The sequence below is a fragment of the Dipodomys spectabilis genome, unplaced genomic scaffold (assembly GCF_019054845.1).
Source record: "Dipodomys spectabilis isolate Male_0828 unplaced genomic scaffold, ASM1905484v1 ptg000018l, whole genome shotgun sequence".
Lineage (NCBI taxonomy): Eukaryota > Metazoa > Chordata > Mammalia > Rodentia > Heteromyidae > Dipodomys > Dipodomys spectabilis.
In genome coordinates, this window is record NW_024870695.1 from 13938686 (window position 1) to 13957322 (window position 18637).

General features: G+C 52.4%; 1 protein-coding gene across 6 annotated transcripts in view; it reads left to right on the forward strand.

Moving 5' to 3' along the window:
* The window catches only part of Srcin1 (SRC kinase signaling inhibitor 1), a 73524-nt gene that overhangs the window by 11166 nt on the left and 43721 nt on the right, over nucleotides 1-18637 (forward strand). For all 6 annotated transcript variants that reach the window (XM_042674080.1, XM_042674083.1, XM_042674079.1 and 3 more), the window contains exon 2: nucleotides 18200-18501. In XM_042674080.1, coding sequence (XP_042530014.1) covers nucleotides 18200-18501 — 302 coding nt within the window. The remainder of the gene's footprint in view (nucleotides 1-18199; nucleotides 18502-18637) is intronic.

Consider the following 18637-nt stretch of genomic DNA (forward strand, 5'->3'; position numbering starts at 1 on the left):
CTACCACTTAAGCCACAGCACCATTTCAGGCCTTTTCTGTTTATATGATACTGAGGAATCAAACCCAGGGCTTCATGCATACTAGGCAAGCACTCTACCACTAAGCCACATACCCAGCCCCAGTGCACTACTATACCTAATATCAGTACTTCACAAACATTTTCAGAAAAATTGAAGGGAAGGATTATTTCTCAATTCATTACATTAAGTTCATTGTTATGTGAAAAGTTTACAGAAACATCAAAAGAACAAAAAACTTTTGTGACAATATCTTTTCTGAATTCTCCTGAATATAGACAGAAAACGTCAACAGGATACTTGTTAACTGAATACAACAACATAGGAAAAGGATTGCCCATCATTACGGAGTTGTGAACCTGCGCTGAAACCATTTTAGATGATTTCATATCTATAAGCCCGTTATTATATCTGTGATAGCCACACTTCCCAAGTTTCCTCAAGTGTGTGTGTAAGTGTGTGTATGTGTGTGTGTATAACATGGATATGTTTAGTACCTTGATTCTGGAGATGTATTATGGGTGTATGGGTAAACTTATTAAATTAAATATACTAGGATAACACAATCATTTGCCTACCATCCCTAGGATGAAGTGGAGAGACACTGAAAAGAAATCTTGTCTGGAGCATGCAATGGAAAGATTAGACGTCAGTCAGAGCTTTCCAGATTGCTTTGAATTGGAAGTTAGTCAAAGATTTGGGAGGATGGGTGGGAAATAATTTAGGCCTAGGCCAAAAACTCAGGTTCTGCAGTCAGATAGATCAGAACTGGAACATTCATTTGCTGTGTGGTTTTGGGCAAGTGGCTTCACCTCTTTGAAGCTCAATTTCCTTATCTGTTACCTGAAGGTATTAACAGTAGCTTCCTTATAAGGGTGAGTACCCAGAATCACTGAGGTAATTTAGGCCGAGTTGCTGACACTCTGAAAATATTCAATAAATAGTCATTTCCTTGTGATCTTCCTCCTCCTCACTGAGTGAGGGAAGGGGACCTACTCACAACTGAGGAAGGGGGCTTGCTCAGGAAAATCTTTAAGGACTTGCCTAAGACCTAGAGCCTCACCACAGCTTGCCTGAGACCAGAACCTGGGGCTGCCATTGTTAGCTCATTGGTAATTCCTAGCCACTCAGGAGGCTGAAGACTGAGGATCTTGGTTTGAAGCCAGCCTGGGCAGCCAAAGCCAAGAGATTTTATCTTCAGTTATCCAGACCAAAGCTCAAACTGGAGATGTGGCTTAAGCATTAAAACTCCAGCCTTGAAGTAAAGAAACCAAGCAAGAGAGCAAGGCTCTGAGTTCAAGTCCTAGTACTGGTACAAAAAAAGAGGAAGTTGGGCTGGGAAGGTGGCTCAGTGGTAGAGCGCTTGCTTTGCATGCCTGAGGCCCTGGGTTCGATTCCTCAGCACCACATAAGCAAAAAGAAAAAAGCCGGAAGTGGCGCTGTGGCTCAAGTGGTAGAGCGCTAGCCTTGAGCTGAAGAGCTGAGGGACAGCACCCAGGCCCAGAGTTCAGGCCCCACGACCGGACCAAAAAAAAAAAAAAAAAAAGAGGAAGTTGGGCTGGGGAGGTAGCTCAGTGGTAGAGCGCTTGCCTTGCATGCATGAGAGTTCGATTCCTTAGCACCACATAAGCAAAAAGGAAAAAAGCCGGAAGTGGCGCTGTGGCTCAAGTGGTAGAGTGCTGGCCTTGAGCTGAAGAGCTGAGGGACAGCGCCCAGGCCCAGAGTTCAGGCCCCATGACCAGACCCCCCCCCCCCAAAAAAAGAGGAAGTGATAGGCTCCAAGTCTGTACTTTTACCCTCCATGGTAACCAGTCTGCCTCTCACTTCTCCTGACTGTGGCCTCCACTGCCCATCCAGGGGGCTCCCTAGACCCATTAGTGAGCCTTTTGATTGCTCCTCTAGTCAGTGTCCTGACATCTGGGTATGGCAGCTGTTTTTCCCTGGGATGTTGGTGTGTTGGGTAATCAGTGGGAAAATTGTCACCATGAGATTGGCAGGGGTCTCTGAAAGCAACTTGTAGCCAGATGTGATGTGAGTATGGATGGGTCTGGTCCCTCCTGCCCCCAAGTCCCCTACTTGCAAGAAGGAACTCCGTATAGAGGCATGGATGGCCACTGCATGAGGGAGATGGAACAGCTTTAGGAAGGACTTCCTGCAGGGGTAGAGGAGGGTCTGGTAGACAGTTGTGGGAACGCCCATCCTGGCCTTTTGAGGGCTGGGGGTTATGAGGGCAGGCCCTAGGGGAAGGGGCTTCAGGCAGGGCAGGCTGGGCACAGGTGCATCTTCCACACGACCCATCCCAGTGTGAGTGTGGGCGCCTGTGGCTGTGTAATGCTTGTGTTTCCTGTTGTGAGCCTTTCTCAGGGGTGAATGGACAGATGGGGGTCTCTTGGGCCGGGGAGAGGGTGGTCAACCGTCCTCTCTGACCTCGAACCCACTGACCTCCCAGAGTGGGTGACCTTTGATAGGGAAAGCAGGTGGGTCCTCTAAATGCTGTTATTTGGGGTCTTGCATGGGTGCACCTGTTAAGATACTGACTCCATTTCTGGGAGAACAAAGCCTGGCTTACTATCTGTCCTAGGAACTTAGTTCTGGGTTCCCCCTGCCCCGTTTTCTGTGTTGTCCTACTGTCTGTCCTTTTGTCTGTCTCTTGCAAATGTCTCTACCCCTTCAGTCCTGCTCTTCCTCCAATACCCAATCTCTACCTTGCCGCCCCCAGGACCCTGGTGGGCCCCAAAGGGACAGCTCCTAAGACTCAGCTTTGCTCTGTCCCTGACCCCCTACTCCCCTGTGGGCCCCACCCACCTATGTTGGGAGCACATGCCCAGTCCCCCTCTCACCAGCTCCCTCCTCCCAGCCTGTCTGGGCATTCATTCATTCATTTCCTCCTTTCCTGTCCCTTACCCAGGGCTCCAGCGTGCTTCCGGAGGGAAGTCTCCAGGACTCTGTTCCCTCTGTTTAAAGTCTCCAGGTTAGTAAGCCAGGAGGGGCCTCCCATGTCCACCTCCCACCCCCTAGTCAGATACCCTCCCCAGCCTAGAGGGCCAGAGTGGGGGAGGGGCTATCCTTGAGGGGCTGGGAATGGACAGCGGATGCCCAGCTCTGGGAGGTCACCTTGTCTGGCAGAAAATGTGTTTGTGTGTACATGTGTGTGTGCATGTGTGTGTGCATGTATATATGTGTGCAAGCTGCAAAGCCGCTGTGTTATCTGTGCCTGAGGAGGAGGAAGAGGTTCCAGGGGTCATCTGAGGGGGCTGGCAGCCTGGGGAAAGAGATCAGGTGCCAGAGCTATGTTAAGGGGTGGTGGTGGGGTTGCTGCTGTTCCTGTGTTGGCCGGAGGTGGGCGTAGGAGGGCGTAGGCTCATGTGATGTCAGGGCGGGAGGGCAGTGTTGTTTAGTTTACAGGCAATTGCAAACTTGCCCATTTGTTTCATTTATACAGTCACTCCTTCCCTCCCCTGTTCACTCAATAACAATCTATTGAGCGCCTTTTCCTGGCCAGGCCAGCACCAGGCTAGGTTCTGAGGGCATGCTGTGCCTTAGTGGGGAGCTAACGTGAGGGTGCCATTTAGCAGCTGTCCACGCGATGAGCTACGGTGACTATGTCCCCTGATGTCCTATGAGGCCCTGTTCCTGCCAATAGCTCCTTGGTACCTCATGTCCCTGTGGCATGTCCCCTGACCCAAGGGTGCTCTCTCCAACATGGGACCCTACCAAGAAAGTGGGGGGTCCAGATCCTGGCCCCAGCAGGGTTGGCCTGGTTGCTGGTTCCCTTTCTGTCCCACCCTTTGGAATTGGCAGCCCTGGGGGCTGTCTGGGGGCTGCCTACCTCCTCTGAGGGAGGGGGGCTGCAGGAACTCCTGTCAGCAGTCTTCAGGCCCCTCATCCTCCAGCCTCTCTCCAGTCAACCACAATCCAGGTGGGCAGCCGGGGGAGGCTGCCCTCCTTGCCACTGTGGCTGCTGCCGCCGCCTTGATGGCTTTTTAATAACTTTGCTCTGAGACAATCTGCAAAGCACTCGTTTGTCTGCCTCTTAATTAAAATTACCATTTTCCTAAAAGAGCAAGGATGTTGCCTGCTGCTCCCTTCCCTCCCCCACCCTCAGCTGCTGCAGAGGAGGAGGCAGAGCCCTGGAGACCAGCCCTTCCCCTCTGACCATCCTGGTCACGGGGCAGCCCCCAAACAGAAACCCTGACAAAAGCAGAAGGCTGGGAGGTGGGGGGTGGGCTTGGGCAGGGACAGGGACAGGGCCTCTAGCTCAGGTTTAGATGTTCTTCTTTCATCCACCCCTCTTGGATACCCCCAATAATGGAGAGCTCAGTACTTCCTGAGACTCACTGCATCTCTAAAGAGGTGGAGCAGTCCAGGCCTGCTTTGTTACCAAAGCGGAATAACATATGATGGCTTCGGGAGAGTGCCATGAAGATCGTTAACTCACTGTGGGGTGAGGGGCTTTGCCACTGTGGGTGGTCACAGTTGACCCCAGTGTCAGATCCACAAGCCCCATGAGCCCAGTGGACCATGAAGGGTTAGAGGGGGGTAGGCAAGGGTGTGGGGTACACTCAGACATTACTGAGTTTTGAAAGAAAAAAAAAAATCTCTGCTGTTGAGAAAGCACGGTGGGCCAGCATTTACTGGGCTTGTGCTGGGAGTCTGTGCAGGCTTAGGCTCTGTACTGAGTCAATGGCGGGCCTCAGAGAACTGTACTAAAATGTCTGAGTATTTATTTGGGGGGCGGAGGAGGCAAATGGTTCAGTAACCTGCCCCAAGGTTAGACAGATAACCCCAGGCTCCACTGGGCAGCTCCAGGTCCACATTCTCTCTGTTGGCCTTTCTCAGGTCTAGCTTAAATCCCCAGGCTGTACATGGGTAGCTTTCCCCGTATTTCTCCAGGTGGAGTTCCTTTGTGGTCCATCTCCAGCTCATCTCTGCCTCACTTGCTCAACCCTACTCCTCCTGAGATGTCTTTTTTTAATGTGTGCTGGTTCTTCATCCTCCCTTTGTCATCTCCTCTTTATGCTCTTTCTTTAGCCAGTTCTTTTCCAGCCCATTTCTGGCCTTTGTTTTCTGAGCCCCCAGAACACTGTCTCATGGCTCTCAGTGTGATCTGCCTTGAATAGTCTAGCTTTGTATATCATCACTGAGTCTCCTGGTCTGATTTTGCTCAAGGGTACAGCAAATGCAGTACCCTTAGGCACAGGAAATGAGTGAAGCAACAGTGAGGACAGTAGGGAATGGTAGAGACTGTGGTAAGGAGAAACACACGTTTACTCCTTATCGGCAGTACAATGTAAAGAAACAATGGAAAAATAAACCAGCCAGACAAGATGCCCAGGCACCAGTGTGGCCTCAGTATGACCCCCGCTAGACCATGTTACATTGGTCTTGTCACCTTCGTGTTGGCTAGTACATAGTGGAGATTTATTGTTTGTTGAGTGGCTATATGATTGTGCCCATACCAGGCACTGTGCTAGAGACTTTGCATACTTTTTATTTTTATTTTTTTGCCAGTCCTGAGTCTTGGACTCAGGGCCTAGGCACTGCCCCTGAGCTTCTTTTGCTCAAGGCTAGCACTCTACCACTTGAGCCACTTCAGTTTTTTCTGTTCATGTGGCACTGAGGAATTGAACCGAGGGCTTCATGCATGCTAGGCAAGCACTCTACTGCTAATTCCCAGCCTCCCTTTTCCCACCCTTAACATTGGCATTATTTCCCTGTTTTGCCACTGGGAAAACTAAAGTTTGGAAAGGTGAAAAGACTCGTTCAAGGTCAGAGCCTAGTGAGATTTGACCTTTAGCTTGCTGTATCACACAGGAGTGTGTGTCTATGTGACATCTGATCCTATATTCAGGCGCTATTTTGGATAACCTGGAGCCCTGGGGTGGCCACTCAGTTCACCTTGGGGAGGGAAGGTTGGGGGCGCTGAGGGTAGCAGAGACTGGAGGGAGCTAGTGCTCCTCACACAAAAGCACCCCTCCCTTTCAGCTTCCGGCCCATCCCAGCGGTCTGGGATGCGGCGTGGTGACAGGTGCCGAGCTCTAGCGATGACAGCACTGCTCATCTCCCCCCATAATTACTGTCTGATGAGATGCCAGAATTAGCCACTGTGCGAGCATGGGATGCAGACACGGGGCACGGTGTGGGAAGCAGCTGGGGGAGGGGCAGCCGCTCCTTCAGAGAGCTTGGGGCCCTCAGCAGCAGGGCTGGGGCAGCACTGGGGAGGAGGAAGTAGGTTAGCAAGGAGGAAGCACTGTGTGGTTATTGTACATCAACTATTGTCCTGTGGGCTGTGGTTTTCCAGTCCTCAGGGGGAGGCTGAGCGTGCCTCTGAGACGGCTGACTGGCAGCTGGACAGGGCACCTAGGGCCCCAACCCACTAGCCAGAGAATGCCAGGCAGGGCAGCTGCTCACTCAGTCTCCTGGCACGCCCTTTGATGTCTGTATCTTAAGTGGGCCTTGGTGGGGCTCTGACGGGCCAGCTGCTAGGAGATCAGATGCAGAGCAAAGCCCTCAAGTCGCTGGGAGAGGCTCAGCACTGAGGCAGACGGAAACATCCTGGAGGAGCAAGCCATTTTAGCCAACTCCGCCAGGGGAGACACACAGCTCAGGCAGGAGGTGCAAGCTGGCCCCTGAGGTCCAAGGTCAAGGCAGCCTGTGCCCCAGGAGCAGGCAGCTGGGAAGGTACGTGCTGGGATTGGAGCAGGGGTGTCATGCCCCAGGCATCCATGCAGGGGATGGAGGGAGGGCTGGTGAAGGCATTTAATAGCAGAAGCAAAAAGGGGTCATGCACTGGGCTGCTGAGATCTTGTCAGGGCCTCGGGAGCCAATCTGAAGGCCACTAGCTAAAAGGGGTGGTGACATGGTGGGGGGGACGCAGTCCAACCAAGGTCAGTACAAATGGCAGAGGCTGGAGGCCAGACCATCTAGAGAGGATCTGGGCCATGGGAGGAGGTGCAGGGTGAAGAGGGTTTTGAAGGGACAGATCAGGACCTTCTTCTGGGCCCCTATGAGGGTCCATAGATGATGAGTGCTCTGGATGTAATGAAATCTCCATTCCAGGAGACCACCAAGTCCCCACTACTGGGCTTGAGAATGGAAGGACTTGCAGGATTGGCTTTACACGGGCTGAGGCCAGCTGGAGGTGATTTTGTACCCACAAGGTGCCCACCAGGGGCTTGAAGAAGGGGCTCCACGGGAGGCCTGTTCAGGACATCAGGGACCTTTCCAGCCTGGACTCCATGCTTCTAGGTGGCTCCTTTGCCTGCTGTCCTTCTGCCCTTCTCTCTCCATCCCTCACCTAATCCCTGGAGGCAGGTCTCCCCTGTCTCTACCAGGAGAGGTTTGCTTGAGTGTCTTTCCTGGAGGGGATGACAGGGACATGGGAGCTCTGGTCCTCATGAGACAAAGGCAGGGATGATAAGGTGGCAGAATCAGCCTCTGTGTTAGGGGCAGGGGGAAAGATGGGAGGCTGGGCTGAGAACCTTGGTTACAATTTGGCTCTTCCTCCACTTTACCCACTCCTACCTGGGACAACATCCTTTACTGAGCCTCAGTTTCATCGCTTGTACAGTGAGAGAGTAGCCTTACACAGTGACTATGAGAATTAGGTCTCTCGTAGATGATCGTGAGACAGGGCTATCAGAGGTCTCACTTCGCCAAAACATTTTATTTTCCAGGCACCCAATAAGCCTAGGTTGGTTTGAGTCTTCCTCTGTTTTTTTTTTTTTTTGTTGTTGTTTTTTGTCAGTTGTGGGTCTTGAACTCTGTGCCTGGGCACTGTCCCTGTGCTCTCTAGCTCAAGGAGAGCACTTTACCACTTGAGCCACAGCACCACTTCCAGTTTTCTGGTGGTTAGTTGGAAGTAAGAGTCTCACGGACTTTCCTGCCCAGGTGGGCTTTGAACGAGTCTCAGATCTCAGCCTCCTGAGTAGCTAGGATTACTCCTGATGTGTTTGTGTGCATATGGGTGTAGTGTACGTCCAAGATGGCTCTTCCTCTGTTTTTATCTACCACTTCATTTATTTGGTTTTTGATACTGTGGATAGGCAAGCACTGTATCACCCAGTGCACCCTGAGCGCTTGAAATCCCAATGCCCGGGCTTCAGACTCTTCACTCAAGATGGTATTGCAGATATGAGAAAAAGGAGACTTGAAGCTTCAACAGATAGAAGGGAAACTGGCTGTTTTCTCTGACCTTCCGCCTGGGCTCTGCCTTTCCAGACTCTTCAGGGATGGGTGTTGGAAGGGCTCAGGTTAGAGAACTTTCCTTGGTATTATCTGGTCAGGCTTGATTTTCTCTGGATATAGCAGCCAGGCAAGAGAGTCTCTTCTAATTCTGGGCTCCCCCTTTTCCCTACTTTAGGCTGCTAATCTGGGCACCCCTAGAGAGAGGAAGTAATGGGGTACAGATTTGGTGTTCTCAGTTGACTTACAGGGTGATAGAGGTGAGGGCTGAGAGCTTTTGCCTCTACCTTTCAGCAGCAGCTAGAAGCTGGGGTGATTACCTGCCTAATGCCATGTGCTAGGGGCGGGGCCCAAGCAGAACCAGGGCTCAGAGTACTCCAATCCTAGAGGAGAATTTCAGCCTTGGTGTTGCCTCATTGGTTACGTATTGATCAGTCTGGTGGCCTTGAGGTCTCTGGCCCCATCACTCTAGTATATGAGATAGACACCTCAGCAAGGACCCCCTGATCTTGGCAAAATGGGAGAGGGTTGAGGAGGTACCTGAGAGTTCCCCAGGAAGGGCAAATGGGAGAGGGTTGAGGAGGTACCTGAGAGTTCCCCAGGAAGGGCAAATGGGAGAGGGTTGAGGAGGTACCTGAGAGTTCCCCAGGAAGGGCAAATGGGAGAGGGTTGAGGAGGTACCTGAGAGTTCCCCAGGAAGGGCAAATGGGAGAGGGTTGAGGAGGTACCTGAGAGTTCCCCAGGAAGGGCAAATGGGAGAGGGTTGAGGAGGTACCTGAGAGTTCCCCAGGAAGGGCAAATGGGAGAGGGTTGAGGAGGTACCTGAGAGTTCCCCAGGAAGGGCAAATGGGGTTCCACATTATTTTTTTCACCAAAAGCTAGAGATGTACTGACCTGACACGAGGGAGCCCCTGAAAGCCTTTTGGGGAGACTTGTGTGCTCCTGATGTGTGTACATGGGCACACTACAAGTGTGCCAGCTATCCAGGTGCATCCAAGATGGCAGTTAGGGAGTCAGGGCAGTATGAGTGGTGGTCTGGGTCCTGGCTGGGCTAGTGAGTCCCATTGAATGCTGGGACTGTGGACCATGCAGGCAAGGCAATCTTGGGCCAGGCCTGTGCTGGCCACACAAGTATGACCACAGAAGTGAGAGCCAGGAGATGTATGTCTAGGCCATTGAGTCTGTTCTTGGAGCCTGCAGGAGCCCCGATTATGCTGGTGACTAAGAAGCTGTCTGTGGCTGGGGCTGTTTGGCTGGGTCAAGCCTTGGAGGAGAGACTGACAACAGGGAAGACAGTCTTCTGCCTAATATATATGAAGCTCTTCATGAATACTTGGTATGGACTCTATGTCCCTTTGGTAGGATGGAGCGGCCAGTGGCTCTTCTTCACCTTTTGCAGCAGGTTGAGGTAAACAAAGGTCCTCTGCCCATACTCAGGGCTCCAAGTACTGCACCCTAGGCTGGAACACTCTAGAAATCTCCTGCAAGCTAGGAGGACAGGCACCTTGCCCCCTTCTTCACCATCTCCTGTTTCTTCCCTCCCTCCCAGCCTGTGTTTTTTTTCCCCCAATGCCTCTCCAAGGAGAAGTGTTCAGGACACCTTCCCTGGGCACGTGAGCGGTGGAGATGCAACACAGGAGTCAGCTTGTTAACAGAGCTTCACACACGCCAGGGCTGTTCCCAGCTTTTCCAGCTCAGGCTTCAGACTGAGGGTGACATGCTCCTTCCTGGATCTCTAACCCCTCCCTTCCCAGGGAAGCCAATTAGCTGAAATTTTCATTAGAAGCTAAAATGTAAAAGCCCATGGTCCCCATATGATACAGCTCTGACAGCCGAGTGAGAGAAAACAAGGCTGTGGGTAGATGGGAAGGAACTGGCCCCCACTCACCTTCTTGGCTGAAGGCATTGTATATAACCTGCATGGCTGTCTGTGATGGGCTTTGTTTTGTTTTGTTTTTTAAACAAATGAGAGGACTCAGGCTCAGAGAGGCCTCTGACCTCCTCAAGGTCATGCAACTAATCAGCAGCAGAGCTGAGTTTGAGCAGAGCTTTGTCATCCAGAAATTCAGTGACAATTTTGGCTAATGCCACAGCTTTGCCGGCTGTGTGTGGGAGGGGAGGAACGGCGGGAAGAGGGAGGGCTGTGTATCTGAAATTCTGATGTGTGGCCCTTTTGCAAAGAGGGGGAGGGGGGGGTCTTGTCTGAGTGTGTGGTAGGGTTATCATGTAGAGGGGCCCAGACTTCTGTGTGGAGTGTATCCCCCTACCAGGCTGGGCTGTGACCCCTGTATGTGTCTGTTTAGGCCCTTATGCTGCAGTCTGTTTTCTGACTTGGAGGTTGTTAGTCTATGATCTCCTGGGGCCTAAGGCCTGGCAAGGGGTTCCCTTGGCAGTTGCTTTCTGGGAAGTGGCATAGTGGAATGAAGTCCTTGTCCCCAGGGCCCAGGACACCTGGGTTCTACTTCTGGTTCCACTGCCAGGGTCAGCATGGGTAACCTGGGCAGGTTTGTTCTGTATGCCTTGGTTTCTCTACTGTGACAAGCATTTGCTCTAGAGCAAGAGCATGGTGTGATTTTTCTGGGTATGGTGGGCTAGGGAAGTTCTGGTGACATTTCCACCCAAGAGGCTTGTGCTGGGGGGCCTCAGGCCAGCAGGGTTAGAGAGCTGCCATGTGCCTGGGGCCCTGGGGAGTTGGATGAAGTCTGGGGAGAGTGCAAAGACTTCATAGCCACAGAGCTAGGCAGCAAGCAGAGGTAATACCAAGAACAGGCCTGGCAACAAAGATGCCAAGCCCTCAATTCCCCGATTCTATCCTTGAGACCACCTAATCTAGACTTCAGGGGTATGCTCAGTCTAAGGTGGGCTGCAGTCCTGTCACCAGCCTGGGAGAGAGAACAGAATAAGCAGGACCATCAGGGGTAGGTAAGAAGGAAAAGTTGGTAGGGGAGGCATCTTTCGGCCACCCCCAGCCCTAGCCCAATTCTCCAAATGCAACCTCCCCTTGGAAAGCTCCTAGAAGCTCTATTGAGAATAGCTAAAGCCCAGGCCCCACCCTCCCAGCTCCTAGGCAGGTGAGCTCTCCTTCCCCAGCCCTGATGAGGTCCTTTAATTAGATTCCAACTCGTTTACCAACTAAGTGGCCTTCGGTGGGTTTTAAATCTGCACAAATTGGTTTGTGTTTTTCTGCCTGCGTGAAGCTGTGACTGGCAGTGCCCTGCACCCTCCCCGCCTCCCTCCATGGCTCCAGTGCTCCTGGCTGCCTCTAGGGCTCTGTCATCCCCTATGTCCCCAGAGTCCCCATGCTAGGAAGCAGGGGGCCCTGGGCCTGGGAATGGAAACCCACAGAGACATAGGTCACAGATCGACCCCTGCCCCACCACCTCTCCGGTAGGGAGTCCATGTGGTGACTCAGGCTGTCAACTTCTTGGCTGTGCCAGGAGGAGAGGCCCCCAGGCTCTGCAGACTAGAGTATGAGGAAGAGGCTTCAGGTGTGTTACCAGCCAGGGATCCCCTGAAGCCTTCTGACCTTGCCCACTTTCCCTTTATCACTGTCAGAGCCTGGGTATTGGATTGGATCCATCTGAGTGGGGAAGGGCTCTCCCTGGCCTCTTCTCTCTTCTCCATCTTCCCAATCGTAGATCACAGCCAGAGAGACGGGTCCTGACCCTCCTTGAGAACCAAATGATGGTAGCTTGCTTGGCCTTGCCTTGTCTCCTTGGTATTTCTGTCTCATGTCACCAAGAAATCACCTTTGTTTTAATTTAATTTTTTGGTAGGTTATGGGGCTTGAACTCTGGGCCTGGATGCTGTCTCTCAGCACTTCAGCTCAAGGCTAGCACTCTACCACTTGAGCCACAGCGTCACTTCCAGTTTCCTGGTGGTTTATTGGAGATAAGAGTCACAGATTTTCCTGCCCGGGCTGGCTTTGAACTGTGATCTTCAGATCTCAGCCTCCTTAGTAGCTAGGATTACAGGCGTGAGCCACCGGCGCCCGGTGAAATCATCTTCATGGTCTAGTCTCCACCAGGTTGTCAGTGTCTTTTCCTCCCAGCCTTTGCCTCTGATGAGGTCGCTTCCCTTTCTCCCCCTCCCCTTGCTCTCTGAGGTGGCTTGACGTTTTTTTTGGGGGGAGGGATAGTTGAGTTGGCAAGATATGGGGAATCCCAGGGGATACAGGTATTGGGGACCCCTTCTGAATCCTCAGTCAAGGTACCACCTCGCCCTCAATCAGCTGTGCTCTCCAGCCCCCCATCTCCAAGGCTTTTGTTAGAGTGACAGAGAGACTCAACAGGGCGCTGGGCATTAGCAATTTGGGGGGATATTATACAGGAATGTTTACAGAAAGGCAATTGCCCGGAAAATGACTTTGGTTGCTGTGGTATGAGGTGGAAAAGCTGGTTCTAGAAAACAGACACAGATGGTCTTCTGCTCCAAGGACTCACAGATAGCAGGGTGAGGAGCCTAGGCACAGGAAAAATTGCTAGGCCCCTAAAGGCAGAGACTGAGTCCTTCACTGGGTGGGTGAGGGCCAGAGATAGTTCCCAGGGTGGATGCCAAGCTTGAGTCAGAGCTAGTCCTGGGTGACCTTTGGCCTTTGACCTCCAGCTTCTGTGTTCAGCTTGCTTCCTGACCAAAGCAGCAGGATGGAGTTGTCAGGCACAATTAATGGTGGCAGTGCCTTAGGGCTCCTCCTGGGTTACTCGGGCTCCTCTTGATTCAACTGTTGGAGGGGAATGGAGGAGCCTTGTGCTATGTGTGTTTGCATGTGTGCATGTGCGGGTGTGCATGGATGTGGCACTGTGGAGTGTGAGGTGGGCCCTCTCCCCTTCTAGTCACCTACATACACTCACGGTGCCGGGTGACCTGTGGGTTCCCAATGTGGTGTCACTCTGAGAGCTTCCTGTCTTCCCTTCCTGCCCAGTCGCTACCTCTGCCCAGACAGGAGACAGGGGACACACATGTGACAGAGACAGACCTTGTTTGGCCTCTGATATCCTGGGAGATGAAGACAGATCTTTGAGCTTGAGGGTTGAGATACTGCCTGCCAGCAGCGTTCCTCCCTGCAAGTCCTTTCCTTTTTTCTGTAGCTGGGGCTCCTCCTCTCCCTCTACTTTTTCCCTTTGTCTCTGTCGTCCTGCCTTCTCCCTCCTGCTCCCCTCTCCTCATTCTTTTCTCTGAAGATGATGTCATGGGCAAACATTGCCCAGCCCTAGCTAGAGGACAGAGTAGAGAGTGACATCTGGGGTAAAGATGCCAGGTGGGGAGAGCCTGAGTGCTTATGACATGGTGTCACTAAGATGTTGGGATCTTGATTCTCATAACGAGCTTACAGTGATCTCATGTAAAAGAATGTGGTGGAGGATAAAAATAAGTCAGGCCCATGAATAAACGTATAATTTAGAATCGGTGGAACAAATAACAATGTCGCTGTCCTCCCAAGCCTTTATCCTCTACCTTCCACTGGGGGGCACCCACTGCTTCCTACTCACCCCTACCTCAACCACTTTTACCTCTCTTGCCCTGGTTCAGCTGAGTGACAGAGGCCCCGCCCCGCCCCCCTTCCTCACTCCCTGCTTCCCTTTATTCAGATGCTCCAGTTCACTAATGCTTAGTGATCAGGCATTATACCCTCTGATTGTAGTGCTGGGCATGGTAACAAACAACTGTAATCCCAGTCCTTGGGAGGCTAAGGTAGGAGGATTGCAAGTTCAAGGGTAGCCTGGGCTACGTAGGAAGACTCTGTATTAATCAATCAGTCAATCAATCACAGCATCATTAAACAAACAAAACAAAAATAAAGAAGACATGATAGTTGTCCTTATATACTGAGTGTCCTTGGAGAGACAGGGGACCCTGCAGTTCCTCCCTTATTTTTCTAGCTCTTAATCCCCATGCTCCCCTCCAAGTATACCCAGTTCTGCTTCCCTACCTGCAGAGTTTCCTGCTCCTGCCTCTCTACTATTGGGCCCTCATTTTCTATATCCCTCTCTTATGGAACACAGCCCAGATCCTGAACACCAATAGGAAACATTGATTTACCCAGGCCCTGAGGCCTGGATCCTGCTGCTTGCTCTATTGGAATCAATCTCCCTGGCTTTTTCCCTGGGCTGCTCAGTTGGAAAAGGGTCAGGACAGCTGAAGGACTGGTTTTTGGCTGAAATAGGCTCTGAGGGAATGGGGAGGTCATCCTGCTGGGGGCCCAACACCCACAGGTCAGGAATGTCTTTCACTGAAAACAATGCACTTTCTCCTCCATTGTCAAAGCTTCTCTCTCATTCTGGGGGCAGTGTTTTGGAGGTTAACACCCCATTTTCCAGATTAGACCCTGTACTCAGTAGGGAAGAAGCTTATAGACTGAATGAATACCTAAAGGAATGGCTGGCCTGGGCTCCCTGTGGGGAGGTGCTGACTAAACTCTGCAGTCCCTGGCAGTGTGTCTCCCTTCCCTCCCTGCTCTGACTTCAGGCATCCTGCAGGCTCAAGAGTGATCCTCAGACCAAGGCTATACTTGTCTCTCTCTCTCCTAAGGGCAACAGGACTGTTCCAACCGGAAACCTCAGCTAGGCCTCCCAGCTGCACCTCCACCCGTCCCTGCAAGAGACAAGTTCAATGTGTACCCAATAGCCCGGGGTTACCCAGGCTTCAGCCTTCTCTCTGAGCCTCAGCTTCCCTCCTTTGTTTAATAAAGCCTCGCATCTTAAAGGTTCTTAAACTGTAAAGCTTCTCAAATCTGCCTATCTGTAACAGCAGATTGCCTCCTCCACCTCTCTCTAGGGGCACCTCCTGCCACTTTCTCCAGTGTCTGAGGGGGAAGTCGTGACCTGCAGGAGGCAGTTGAGGGGCTCTTCCTTGCTCCCCCTTTGCCAAAGCCAACTCAGCAGTCCCCTTCCCCTGCCACCAGGGAAGACTTAGGGGAACTCCATCAAGGGTTTCCATTCTTCTCTCCCCTGGCCTGCTCCCTGCCATTCCCAATGACCCCCCCAAAGTCCCCCATAGTTACTGCCCACTTCAGGCTTGCAAACCATCTCTCCCACCCCCAGACACACTAAGATCCACTCCCACCCCCTCCAGGGAGGAAAGAGGACTGGCATGGAGGGAATGAAGGGAGGGATGGGGTGATAGTGGGATAAGAAGCTCTTCTGGAACCAGAGGGGAAGCAACTGGAAAATGAAATCTGGAGAATTGTCACAACAGCATCCACTTGTGTCCAGAGCCCTCACAGAGCAGAGAAGTCTGGCCATTGGCATTAGGGGAGGTATCCTGGCCCAACAAGGCTAGGGCTGGACCCAGAGCTAGGTCCAGAGCAAGGCCTGCACAGAGAAAGGGCTCCTGGGATGTACAGGTTTCCATGTGCTCAGCTGTATGCAGTGGGACTGCAGACTTCCAGCTGCTGTTCAGGGCCAGCCAAGGAGGAGAAGGAGGTGAGGGTCATGGGAAGCAGTTCCCTGGCTTTAATTGGCAATCTTTCTTCAGCACCAAGATCACCCTCAGCATTTCCCCCAGTATATTAAACAGCGTCCCCCAGTCCCACTCACTGGCCACAAGCTATTAAGGATCAGAGACTGGGCTCTCAGTGAGATGGCCTCAGTAGTCCTAGCCTCATTGAGTCAGCAATGGTCTTCCCCAGTTTCCTCCATGTTAGGGAACTCTATTTGCATCATCTTTGCTTTGTTTTTATGCTAGTACTGTAGCCTGAACTTAAGAGTCTTGTGCTCTTGCTGAGCTTTTTCATTCAAGGCTGGTGCTCTTACCATTTAGGACACTCTTGTCACTGATTAATTTTTTTTACTGATTAGTTTAAGATAAGAGACTCATGGATTTGTCTGTTTCAGCTGGCTTTGAACTGTGACCCTTAGATCTCAGTTTCCTGAGTAGCTGCTAATAGCTAGGATGACAGGCATGAGCCACCATGCCCAGTTGCAATGTTGTTTTTTTTGTTGTTGTTGTTGTTATTGTTATTATTATTAATTCAACTCACTTTGAACTTAAAATCATTTAAGAGGAAACCTTATCTCACTGCCATCCCTAGGAACAATGAAGCCAGTGGTTTGACTTCTCACTGGGATTTGTTCTAACCCTTTGAAAATACAGGTATGACTACTGAATATAAACCAATGATTCTCTCAAAGTCATCTCTGTCTCTGGACCTCACTTTGGGGAGCACAGCAGTGACTAGGGGAGAGAGAAGAATACTTGGGGAAGAGAGGAGCAATCCCAGATTAGCAGCTGTGGTGGGGAGACCAGGGGCAGGTAAACAAGCAAGTCCACACAGTGTGGTGCTGCATGGTGCTGCTCAGTGCTGTGTGGTCAGTGCCCGCTCCACTAAATAAACAATTGTCATCTGTCAAAGGAAGCATGGCTGTGAAAACCTAATAAGTACTAGGGTCAAATCAGGCCTGTATCACTTGCTGTGGCTTTGGGCTTGTCACTGGGCTTCTGAGCCTCAGCAGCCATCTTCCAGCCATCTCTGAACAGAGGACTACACTAATACCCCACAGGAGAGTTGGGGGACTCTCAGACCATGGAGATGATAGAGAGGCCCTGGGGAGCAGTGTCCATGGTATTTACTATGGTTTTGGTGGGAGGTACAGGATCCTTTAGCTGTGTGCTCCAGATGTCAGATGTGCCTGCTTCAGCCTCAGCTGGGTGTGTGTGTGTGGAGGGGGGTGGGGGGGCTGACGCTCCTATTTCCACCTGTGGTTGTGCAAGGGATGACTGTGACCTGGTAGCAGGCCTGGTAAACCATGGCTGTGTGTAGGAAAGAAGATGCTAAGAACCCACTCTTCAAGGACCCCCTGGGGTCAGGTGGTCGAGGCAGAGCCCCAGGCCTAGGCTTTCTTCAGGGTATGCCACTCTGGTTGATGATGGGAAAGGGGTGAGCCTAGGAGATTGTTCGTACCACTGGGAGTGACGTCTGAGGGACCGGAAAGGCAAATCTATGCTTCATGCCCAGGAATATGGCTAACTAAGATGGGCCCCCTAGCCAGGCCCCAGGGGGTAAGGGTGACCTGTTTGGCTAGAGGATGGGGAACAGAGGGCTAGGCCTGGGAAGGTGGGGTGAGGAGGGAAGGAGGGATGGCTAGTTGGTATTTGGGTATTTTTGAAGGGACTCAGAATTCTGTATGGGGACCTCAACCCCCGGCCTTTTTAATTTTTCCTCAGTTTTGTACTGTCCTTTGTCCCCTGTGCGTCTCTTTAGGGATCTAGAACCTGCCTGTGTTGGGAGAAGAGATTGAAGAAGGGGAGGAGAAGTGGGAGGGAGGGGGCAGGGCTCAAGCTGTTCTGTCTGCTTTCTTTCTCCTTTAAGTTTGTCTTTAATCCATCTCTCACTGTTCTCTCTGTGACCAACCTCTCTTGTCCGTCTGTCTGTCTGTCTGGAGGTGGGGTGGGGTGGGATGGGGTGGGGAGAGAGCTTGTCCCTTGCCCTAGACCCTGGTCCTCCATCCCCTTGGGAATTCCTGAGAGGGTTCTTTGGCCTCATTCCCACGTTTCCTATGCCTGATTCCTTTCCATGACAGCCTCCCGTTTAAAGATCCATACCAGTCTGAGGGAGGAGACTAAGGCCTCCAGCCTCTCCTTAGAAAATGTTCTAGAATAGCCTACAAGCTCCTTTCTCTCTAATTCAGGAGCGTACAAAAGGCAGCTCCCTTTCCCTCTCTGTGTCCACCAGCTTTAGAAAGGGCGAGGAGGGGTGGTGTGTAGCAAGGGAGGCTTCCAGGATACCTCCCTTCATCCTTTCATTACACACCCCTTCCCCCTTGCCCAACGACAGCGTAACTGCAGTTACTATGGCCCCAAACCCACAGAGGAGGAGCCAACTGCTTCCTGGCTTTGCTCCCCTCCCCTCCACTGGGGCCTCAGGTGCACTTTCCACCTGGCACCCCGGTGAAGGGTGACACCCTAGAAACGTCTCTACTCCTTCAGGATCCCGGGTGGAGGATGGGCAGCCCCAGGCCGGGCACGCCATGACCCACCGCGCCCCTCTCCCCTCTCGCAGATCCCGAGCGGAGCAGCCCCCCCATGCTGTCTGCGGACGATGCCGAGTACCCGCGGGAGTACCGGACCCTGGGGGGCGGGGGCGGCGGGGGCAGCGGGGGCCGGCGCTTCTCCAACGTGGGGCTGGTGCACACGTCTGAGCGGCGACACACGGTGATCGCTGCCCAGAGCCTGGAGGCGCTCAGCGGACTCCAGAAGGCCGATGCCGACCGCAAGCGCGATGCCTTCATGGACCACCTGAAGAGCAAGTACCCGCAGCACGCCCTGGCCCTGCGAGGCCAGCAGGACCGCATGCGAGAACAGGTGAGTGGGGGTGGGCTGGGGGGCTGCGGGCTGGGGATGGGGTGCGGGGAGGGGGGCGAAGTTGGGGAGCTGCCTCTCTCCGGGGTATTGGCCTCTGGTAGGTCTTTTCTGAGGCCTGGGGGAGGAAAGTGGGGCT